Source organism: Podarcis gaigeae (assembly GCF_964106915.1).
Source record: "Podarcis gaigeae genome assembly, chromosome: 15".
Classification (NCBI taxonomy): Eukaryota; Metazoa; Chordata; class Lepidosauria; order Squamata; family Lacertidae; genus Podarcis; species Podarcis gaigeae.
The window spans coordinates 35,681,270-35,692,433 of NC_139692.1; the positions used below are offsets into that span (position 1 = coordinate 35,681,270).

Consider the following 11,164-nt stretch of genomic DNA (forward strand, 5'->3'; position numbering starts at 1 on the left):
AGGCCGGTGAACAATGTTGTGTCCTCTAGAGGAGGCTGAGCCCTCTGGTGTAGCCGGGTGCTGAAGCTGTGGCGCGTGACATCATGCACACGTAATGCACAAGAGGCCCAATATTGAGGGCGCCAAAGACACCTTGGCCCCCTAGAGTTGGCCTGACTGGAATGTGTCCTTGAGCCATGATAACATCCCCTGCTTGCCTGGATGGAGACTAGAGAGAGTTGTGGGTGGGAGTGGCAGCTAGGCTTCTGAACAAGGGTCAACATTACATTCATTGTTCTCCCTGCTTTTGTCTCTGGCCACTCCCACCACAGACGTCTGGCTGTGAGAAGCTTTCCCAGACAGGAATGTGGCCCCTTTTCTGAAAAAAATGTTTCCAACTCCAGCCCTAGAGAGAGGATAAATCAGACCCCTTCCCTCCTGCTGCCAGTCCTTTCTCTTTTTTCCAGTATGGTATTATGTCCTGACTAGAGTGTTGGCCTTAGGCTGGTCCAGTACTGGGTTCAAATTCCCCCTCAAAGTGCTCTCTGTCCCTCCCCTGAACTTGCTTCACAGGGCTGTTGTGAGCGTAGGAAATCTGTGTGAGCTTCCTTAGCGAAACCGGGGGTTGAGACATACTGGGGCTGAAGTAGATAAGATTCACAACTCTAACCTGGCCTCTTTTCCCTCCCCACCTTTTCCCATCCAGCTTGCCCGCTACACCAAAGAAGGGTATCTTCACTTGGGTGCTCTTGGGACCACGACACTCCTGCCTGATACCCGCTGTTTGGTGGATAATATGAAAAACCGATTCCCACAACTCCTGGACTGTGAAAAGGTCAAGAGCAGTCTCCATAAGCGATGGAGTTTCATACAGGTTTGTGACTTCCATCATTTCACAGAGTGTCACAGGGTGTCATGCTGAGGTGATGGTTCCATCAGCACGCCTGATGATACAACCTCCCCTCTCCTCCCCTGTGTGCTGTTCTGAGGGTTCTCCTGAACCCTGTAAAGCCAGTTTGGGGTGTGGGGGACATGGGGGCATACAGAGGCAGCCAGTGAGATGCCTTGGACTGGCTCCCACTAAGCACAAGAATTTAGTGGAATCCGGTTCATACTTCAACAGACATCTAGGTATATTTTCATACAAGCATTCCTGCTGAAGCCAAATCTCCAAAGCAGATACATTAGACGTGAGCTCTAACAACAAAGAGTTGCAGCATGGAGTGCTCCCAGCTTGGGTGCCAGCCAGCCAAGTGGAAGAAATTTCTTTGCTTGTCCTCCAGTTGGGATTCTCAGACTACTGAACGTACCCTCTGGGTCTCCCAATGGGGGTGGTAATAGGTAGGTAGGTAAATTACCCCTGGATGGTTGAGTCCAGTCAAAGGTGACTGTGGAGTGTGGCGCTCATCTTGGTTCAGGCCGAGGGAGCTGGCATTTGTCCACAGACAGCTTTCCAGGTCATGTGGCCAGCATGACTAAACCACTTCTGGTGCAACGGGACAATGTGACGAGTGCCAGAGTGCACAGAAATGCCATTTACCTTCCCACCACAGTGGTACCTATTTATCTACTTGCACTGGTGTGCTTTCGAACAGGTAGGTTGGCAGGAACTGGGGCAGAGCAACGGGAGCTCACCCCATCACGGGGATTCAAATTGCCGACCTTCCAATTGGCAAGCCCAAGAAGCTCAGTGGTTTAGACCACAGCGCCACCCGCGTCACATATGGGGTGTATGTTTTAATTTAGACTGATGGCTAACGGACATCCTTTTCCATTCTGCCCTATATTTGTTACATGCAGCTCTGTTTCTGTTCTGCTGCAGTTCATCTCCTGTGAAAAAACTACATTATTCATCTCATGGTGAAATAACATGACTTGCGTTATTCCTCCTCATTCATTTCCATGCAAAGGAAGTGCAGTGCAAATGGATGGTTGATGTAATCCATCATGTGTTGTTTGCAAACTGAACGCAACAACCAACAGTGTGTACCAATCATACGCACTGGATTACTGTTCCAGAAATAGGATAAGTCAACACTTACAATTCAAATCTCTGTTTATTTGTAGTTGTTGTTGGGATTCTCCAATATCCCCACTGATGGTTCCATACATTGATTTCTTTCCCCTTTCTTTTTCAGAACGGTGCAATTCTAAACAAAGGGACAGGCCGCTGTTTGGAAGTTGAAAATAAAGGCATGTCAGGTATGGATCTTATTCTTCGAAGCTGCACAGGACAAAGGTGGACAATTAAGAATTTCATCAAGTAGAATGCCCTTTCTCCTTTGCTCAAGAACTGATGGAATTCAGATCTTTCACAAGGGTAGACATCCTTCCATCTCCTCTGCTCTGTTCACAATATCAGGGAAAACTCTTAAGGGAAGAGAATATTTTCTTTCTTTTTCAAAAAAAAATAATTATTTATTGAACTTTGATTATCTCTCTGCTGACTTCAACCAGCTGGAAGAAAACATTCTAGGTCTGCAGTTGTCATTACGTGAGCACTCAACTGGCATTTCTGCTGAAGAACTGTAATAAATGCTTTAAACATTTTCCAGAGCAATATTACTTTCTCCAAATGGGCACGCAGAAGATGCAGGAGAATCAAAGAAGGAGCAATTCGCAAGTGATAATATGTCAACTGTGAAGGCCACGATTGCTGTAGGATCCCTAGAAATATTCCTTCAATCCTACTTCAAAACCAAGCTGGTTTTGAGACACTTTGGGGAGAATCCTGGACTACTAAAGGCACATTTCATAAGCTTCTTGCAGAAACTTTTCCTCCATACTAAGCACAACTTGCTGCTGTTGTTTTTGTGAAGCCTGATGTATGTGTGAGGGGGACATCCTGAATGCCAACCATGCACTGCTATAATCAGCAGAACTTACAAAAAGGCCCTTTTTGGCATCAGCACTTCATCTTTGACCCAGTCGTTAAGAGAAGTGTGCTATTTTCCACGAACATGCCAAGAGGGAAGGGAAGGAATAATTTCATGACAAATCCCCACCCAAAGCAACAATGATTAATTGGGTGTTTGAGTGGTTTTTAAATGTGCAATAATCAGATTAACTTTGCTTCTCCTAGTTTAATTTTGTGCAATTGTGCTTTAGAGACCAGAAATGTTCTGCTATGCCATGTTCGTGGCTCTGGAGGGCAATCTACTTTCTTAACCAGGAGCTAGTGATAAAGGACTTTAGCAACAGATTTACATCTGGGGGTGTAAGAAAAGGAGGGATTTGAGGACACACACCCCTCAAAAAAAAGAGGGATTAGGTCACTGATGGTTAGAGAACATTTTCTCCATTTCCTAAGCCATCTAATATAGCTGATGGTCAGTAAATTCAGATTAGACCACATGTTGGGAACATTTGGTCCTCCAGATGTCACTGAACAACAACTACCATCTCTAGCCATTCTACCATCTCCCACCGGCTAGGGCTGGTGGGAGTTGTAGCTGAACAACATCTGGAAGTCCAAAGGTTCCAACTGCTGGGTTAGACTGAAGAAGAAGAGTTTTGGATATGATATCCCGCTTTATCACTACCCTAAGGAGTCTCAAAGCGGCTAACAATCTCCTTTCCCTTCCTCTCCCACAACAAACACTCTGTGAGGTGAGTGGGGCTGAGACACTTCAGAGAAGTGTGACTGGCCCAAGGTCACCCAGCAGCTGCATGTGGTGGAGCGGAGACGCAAACCCAGTTCACCAGATTACGAGTCTACTGCTCTTAACCACTACACCACACTAGCTGTAAGAAACTACTTCAGCTACATTGTGTGGGGACAGGGAAGCTGTGCCCCTCCAAATGTTGGTAGACTACACACCCATCATTCCTGACCATTGACCATACTGATTGGGGTATGGGGTCACCACAAAACCTGGTCATCCTACATAAGTGACACACAGTATAATTAACTTCTGGAAGCTGCTGCCAGACAATACAGTGAAGTAGAATTTCTGACATGGACTGCCATACATCCGGAATTTCCTGGACATTAAAGTGATTTCCGCCCAGATGCTGTTTACGAGGGCCGAATACCAGCTATGTCCGGGAAATTCCAGACATATGGCAACCCTAAGTGAAGGCCACCAACTTACATAGCTTTGGAAGGGAATTATGTAAACTCAAGAATCAATGACCAGTTGCTGGGGGCATCAGTAGAATTCCAGATGTTTGTGAAGGGACTGTTCAATGTGAAAGTCCAGTTGCTTTCCAGATGCATCCAGTTGACCACTGGGAAGATAGAACTTTCGTCTAAAAGCAAGGCTGCTTTTATCTTCAGATTTCTGCACATTCATTTGATTTCCAAATCCCTGCCTGCATATTTTATTTTAAAAGAGCTGTTTGGCAATTTTATTTTAAAAGAGCAGGCCTGTTTGTTTGCCCAAAAGTCGCAATGTCATAAGAACATAAACAGTCAGTGGAAGGGAAATCATACGAATATCCCCCTCCTTCCAAAGTTTGCTGAGCCATAAAGCCTGCCAGGAGGTATTTGGCCAGTCACTCTCTTTTGGCCTAACTCTGGCTGCATTTACACAAAACACAGTAACATTTCCCTGTTACTTTCTGTAGCATATTTGAGCTTGCACACAGCGTAAAAGCCACTTTTGGAACTCTAGTGGAACATAGCGGAAGTTTACATCTGCAACCCAGAAAACCATGAATGAAATGACAAAATGGTATGTATACTAGCATACGGTTATTCCCTGCCATTTTCGTGGGGGCCTCATGGGAAAACCAAAGCATGCACGTGTGGAAAGGGTGAGGGAGTGAAAATGTTGTCCGGCGACGTTTATTTCTGCATCACACAACACAGGCTGATGTGTGCAAAATTTAGCACGCCGTGTCAGTGTATTGCTCAGAAAGCAACAGTGCTGTAACACAGCAGGTACTGCAGTATGAAAGGAGCATGAGAAAATGGGAAAGAAGCACTGGCATTGTATCAGGAAAGCTAAAGCAACATTCCCTGTGTCTGAATGCATCAAGACTCTTCCAACTGTTTCCCTAAACTGTGACATTTTGAAAGAAAACCAAGCACAGCCAGAGCCTAGCATTTCTGCCCCCAGTGGCATTTGCTAGAGTTCCAGCAGCTTTGAAAATAAATAAATTCCCAACTGGCTCTAAAAGTTTTGGCCTCATTTTGGTTGGCTTCATGACCGTGTTGCGTGATGATGAGTGAGGAGAGTATGTCTGCTTCCTGCTCTGCTGTGAAGGAGGAAAAACAATAGCAGCTGACAGCCACGAGATGTCACTGTCACCCACTCCATGAAAAAATTCAGCTGGCAGGTTGTTCCACAACACTGCCTCCCTTCATGCAGTGCCCCCAATTTCTCCTTAAATGGTTTGCAGAAACTACAACTTTGTCCTAGGGGTACCACCATGTATGACTGCACTCCCTAGTTAGGGTAAATTGGTATTGGGAATTTTTATTTATTTTTTCTTAAAAGGGGGAAATGTTTAATTCAGCACCAGATGTTCTGATTCAGAGCCGAAGAACTATTTTAGGTGTGCTACCCAAGAATGAAGAACAGACTCTCCTGCTGTGTTGCAAATGTCTGACACAGAACCAAAGTTCCCAGTCCTTTGGATCTCTTCTTTTCATGAAATTTGAATTGAATTTTCTGGTGGGAGGGTCTATCCTGTGCTGGTGATGGGGACCCGTTCTGTGTGGGTGATGCTCTGGAAGCAGCATTCCTAAAGGAAACCTGCTTGTGGAGCATCACCCACACCCTTCAGGATTGACCCACCCAGGATTGACACAGCTGTTAAGCATATGGGCCTATCCTGTGTGATAAAAGCATCAAGCCAGCAGGAAGTTGGGCCTTCCTTCACCTGGAAGACAAAGCCAGAGATGACAGGTTGGTCTTGGCCTTTTTGTAGTTTTCCCCCCTGCCCCACTGTGCCTGCCTCTGCCTTCTGCCTGATGACCAATGATGATGATGATGATGATGATGATGATGATGATGATTTATTTATACCCCGCCCATCTGGCTGAGTTTCCCCAGCCACTCTGGGCGGCTCCCAACAGAATATTAAAAACAGGATAAAACATCAAACATTAAAAACTTCCCTAAACAGGGCTGCCTTCAGATGTCTTCTAAAAGCTAGATAGTTGTTTATTTCCTTGACATCTGATGGGAGGGTGTTCCACAGGGTGGGCACTACCACCAAGAAGGCCCTCTGCCTAGTTCCCTGTAAGCTCACTTCTCACAGTGAGGGAACTGCCATAAGGCCCTCGAAGCTGGACATTCGTGTCCGGGCTGAACAATGGAAGGGAGAAGACACTCCTTCAGGTATACTGGGCTGAGGCCGTGTAGGGCTTGAAAGGTCAGCACCAACACTTTGAATTGTGCTTGGAAACATTATGGGAGCAATGTAGGTCTTTCAGAACCTGTGTTATGCGGTCTTGGTGGCGATCTATGGATCCTCCTGGGCCATCCAACACAACTTACAGTGATCCGTGGTTGTCTGAACCCAAATCATCCAATGCCCAAATCCCTCCAGATAGGCCTGATTTGCCTTCTCTGCCTTTCTCTGAAATGCTCCTTTTCTCCCTCTCTCATAGCAATATAACTTTGTGCACACCCAATGAAACTGAATGATGGAAGATCAAGAAAGAAATCATGCAGTGCAGGGTTAAACTAAGGAAACTCACTCCCATAGGAGGCAGAGATGGCCACCAACTTGGGTGGATTTAAAGGGGGGTTGGACAGATTCATGGAGGTGTAGACTATAAATGACTTATGTTCTCCCTCCACTGTTGGAGGAGTCATGCCTCTAATTTCCCCTTTCTGGGAATCACAGGTGAGGGAGCATCTACATCCTGTTTGTGGGCTTCTCACAAGCATCTGGTCAGCCACTGTGAGACCAGGATGTTGGACTAGATGGGCCATTGACTTCGTCTAGCAGCCTCATCTTACAGTCATGTCCCCAGCCCTCTCTGGAATATTTCATGCAAACGTAACATCATTTGGTCAGTTTAAGAGATAATCCCAGGCTACTTCCCAGCAACCTGCAAGGCAGTGGTAAACGTTAATGCTTGGACTTTTTTTTCTGCCCTAGACATGTTGAAAGGTTCTGCCCTTTGTAGAGCTGTGAGCCCTAAAATTAACTACTTTGCCATTTTCTCATTTTCACATTGTCACATTTCCAACCTGTCAGGCTTTCTGTATCCCTCTGGCAGCTCAGTGATATTTTAATTCCATTCTCCAATTCCTACTTTTAGATTTCATTGCTCTGGCGGGTGGCGGGGGGGATGACACTAATCCTTTCACTTGAGATGTAAGAAAAAGAATGTGGGCGGGAGATATGGCCCAATTGCAAAGCCCCCAAAGCGTAGGCAAGAGAAGCTTATGTGAGCTCTGTTTGGAAGTGGTGAATGCCAGGTAGCTGAAGGGCATCATGTCAATTCCCTGCAATGCCTTCAAGCTTTATTTACAACCATGGGAGACAGTGGCATAGCGTGGTTTGCAACCATGAGAGACAGTGGCATAGCGTGGTTTGCCGGTGTCCAGGGCACTCACACAAACACCCGGAGAACAGGGTGTAGAGCAGGCACAGGCAAACTCGGCCATCCAGATGTTTTGGGACTACAGTTTCCATTATCCCTGACCACTGGTCCTATTAGCTAGGGAGGTGTAGTCCCAAAACATCTTGGGGGCCGAGTTTGCCTATGCCTGGTGTAGAGGGTGAATGGAACCCAAAATGGCAGCCCAGCCCTCACAGACGACATGAACCCCCCATATTGGAGCCAAGCAGGGCCATGCTACACCACCTGCCAGCCCATGTAGTGGGGAGCTCGGCTGACGTGGCCCTTGGATCATCCGAGTCTTGCAAAGCAGCTCAGGTCTGGCAGGGTGGTGTGAAAATGATGCAACAGCCACACATCCTTTGATCCCAGCCTCATTAAGCAAGGGCGAGGCTGGGATTGAAGGACACATGGGTGTTTCATCCTTTTCATGCCACCCTGCCAGCCCTGAGCTGCTTTGTGAGTCTGAGATCACTTTACCCTGTGATTCATTCAGATCAGATCCCAGCCTAGCAAAGTGACACAGGGCCGGCAGGTTGATGTAAGGAGCCAAATGCACAGTGCCCCCCAGAACAATGTGCCCAGGGCCATCACCCTGGCAACACCACCCCCCATGCTACTCCCTTAGGTCCTGCCATCCATGGGGCCCTGCCATCCCTGGGACCCATAGATGCCCAGTCCTACATTGCATCCCCGCAGGCAGGGACTTTCTCATGTCAATTGCTTTTGGAGCCTTTTTGCTGAAATGTTCTTTCAATAAAGATACTAGTGAGAATAACATGCAAAAATGCCTTTTATTGGGAGAAGCTGCTTGCAAAAAGTGTATACAAAAATGTGTTTATTAGGAAGAACGTACACCAAAATGCTGAAGCATTTTCATGATTTTTTTCCCTTTTCTCTCAAATTGTTACAGAAATATGGAAAACAGAATTTAAACTGGGGGAAAAATGAAAATCAGAAAGAACTGAAATTGGCGGATACTTCCATCCCTACTCAGGAGTAAACACTTAACACAAAGTTTGATGCTTGAAACTCAATAGAACCCTAAAATTAGTCCCTCAATTGGTACCTGCTTAGAGACTATGTTAGTTAAGTAGTATATAAATTGTTTAAATAAATTTAATAAAAAAGTAATTTGGTGCAACTCCTGGCCAATACATATAAACTGCTTCTACAGTTGATAGATCCAGCCACTGTTGAGAAACCTCTAGCAAAGGAGAGGAGAGTACCATATTCTCAGACTTTTCCAGGTTGAGCAATTGGAAAGTCCTGCCTAATATTTAGCCAGATCCCCTTTACTGTCAGTTTGGTCGTATGTTCTGACCTTTAAAACACATGAAAATGGCTCATTTATTAGCTACTGTATTTTTTGCTCTATAAGACTCACTTTTTTCCTCCTAGAAAGTAGGGAAATGTGTGTGCGTCTTATGGAGTGAATGCAGGCTGCGCAGCTATCTCAGAAGCCAGAACAGCAAGAGGGATTGAAATCCCTCTTGCTGTTCTGGCTTCTGAGATTCAGAATATTTTTTTCTTGTTTTCCTCCTCCAAAAACTAGCTGTGTCTTATAGAGCGAAAAATATGGTATTCTTTGATATCACCAATCCATTTGTAGTCTCTAAGGGATGTGTTGTTGTTCAGTCATTTAGTCATGTCCGACTCTTTGTGACCCCATGGACCAGAGCACGCCAGGCACTTCTGTCTTCCACTGCCTCCCACAGTTTGGTCAAACTCATGCTGGTAGCTTCGAGAACACTGTCCAACCATCTCGTCCTCTGTTGTCCCCTTCTCCTTGTGCCCTCCATCTTTCCCAACATCAGGGTCTTTTCCAGGGAGTCTTCTCTTCTCATGAGACGGCCGAAGTATTGGAGCCTCAGCTTCAGGATCTATCCTTCCAGTGAGCACTCAGAGCTGATTTCCTTAAGAATGGATAGTCCATGGGACTCTCAAGTCCATGGGACTCTCAAGAGTCTCCTCCAGCACCATAATTCAAAAGCATCAATTTTTCGGCGAGGGATAAGTTCCTCAAATGTCATGAAGAGTTTACCAATAATATTATCATTTTATAAAGCTTGTAGGAGCAAATTTTGCCTACAAGATCCAAAAATCCAAAAGGCCTTGGAATGGTTGTAAGAACCAGGAAAACCTCTTGGTGGGAGGCATTCCATAGGTGGGGCAGAACTACCCGAAAAGCTACCTATGGTAGCCATCTGCCTTTGCACATTAGCAGTGCAAGTTGGTCCATTAGGTTGATGAGACCATCCTACCAACCTCATGTCTGTCCTCAACTCCACCCCACCTGCTTTCCTTTGTACTTGGATCCAATGGGGGGAGCATTACTTGTCAGTGTCCTTCTCCTCCGCCTCAGTATTGCCCTTGTAAACCCCAGCAGGGAGGAGGAGGAGGAGGAGGTTGGGGACTAAACTAGAATTAGTTGGCTCTGCCTTTCACTGACTTTGCTTCCACTTCTGGGCTCCCATCCTTTTTCCATACCAGCACGCATGAGTACCAGACGCCACTGTACATTAGGGCCAGGGGGACATGGAGGAGGGCCTCTCAATCATCTGTACTCCAAGCTCAATGTGCCCAAGGCTTTCAACTTTTTCTTCATAGGACTTGGCCTCCATGACTTGTTTCCAGGTGGTCCTCCATGACTGGTTATGTTTTGACTGGATTGGTGTGTATTTACAAGCATGCACAAAAGTCAAGGTGCATCTCTTCTCCACCCTCCCTCTCAAAGGTGTAACTTTTATGGGCCCCTAAGGCAAAAATATGTGGTGGTGATAGCGGTGGCTGTCCACAGTTTAAAGTAAATGTCTGAGCTGTTGGTGGAGATGGAAAGGCACCCAGTTCCCATCACCCCTGGCAATTGGCTATGCTGACCATGGCTGGTGGGAGTCAGAAGTACCCACCACAACAATCAGGCGATGACTTATCCAGCTTTCACTTGTGAGCAGAAAATGGCATGGCTGAGGTAGACAGCCCTGAAATGTTGGATCTCAAGAGATTTTGCTTTGTTTTGTTGTATTATGGTTGGGGAAGACTCACCTTGCATAAAGATGCACTTAGTTGACCTGTTTGCTATGTGCAAGTTGTCTGCATGGCCACTTTTCATTTTAGAGAAAAAAAGAGTGACTTTGATGATGCTCTAAAGGTCTTTGTGACTGATGTTTCCATAAAATGGCTCTTCCTGCCTCCACTTCCCTGTGTTAAAGCAAATGGATCAAATGGGTGATAGCCTGGTTTGACTCATAACGATCCATCAGATTTATTTCCCCTTAAAATAGGAATATAGCCTTTTTTTAAAAAAAAGTTTTCTTTGTTTCCCATGTTGTCCTGGATTTTTCAAACTGGTGGTGAGTGTATACAGAAACTGTGGATGCCTTCTGTACTCCTACAAATAAATTTTAGCAAACTGATGAGTGTTGTCTTCTCTCATTCATACAATGTGAATCCTGGTTGTCAAGTTTTTTTCTGCCTGTCCAGTTATACACCTTTGCACCTGGATCCCAAGTTACACAACTAGAACAGGAGTCATGTTCAAAAGTCACTTTTGACATGCAGGAGAATCAACAGGGTCCAATGTATAAACCCCAACCTGGTTTATACATTGGGGTTACCAAGACAATTTTATTTTATTTTATTTGGAGTTTTGATTTTCTG

General features: G+C 45.6%; 1 protein-coding gene across 1 annotated transcript in view; it reads left to right on the forward strand.

The window, feature by feature from the left end:
- Positions 1-5,102, forward strand: part of GALNT17 (polypeptide N-acetylgalactosaminyltransferase 17) — a 112,291-nt gene extending 107,189 nt beyond the window's left edge. Inside the window, exons 10-11 of the mRNA XM_083714561.1 lie at positions 686-853; positions 2,118-5,102. Of these exons, the coding sequence (XP_083570687.1) occupies positions 686-853; positions 2,118-2,246 (297 nt within the window). The 3' untranslated portion in view covers positions 2,247-5,102. The remainder of the gene's footprint in view (positions 1-685; positions 854-2,117) is intronic.
- The last annotated feature ends 6,062 nt before the right edge of the window (positions 5,103-11,164 follow it).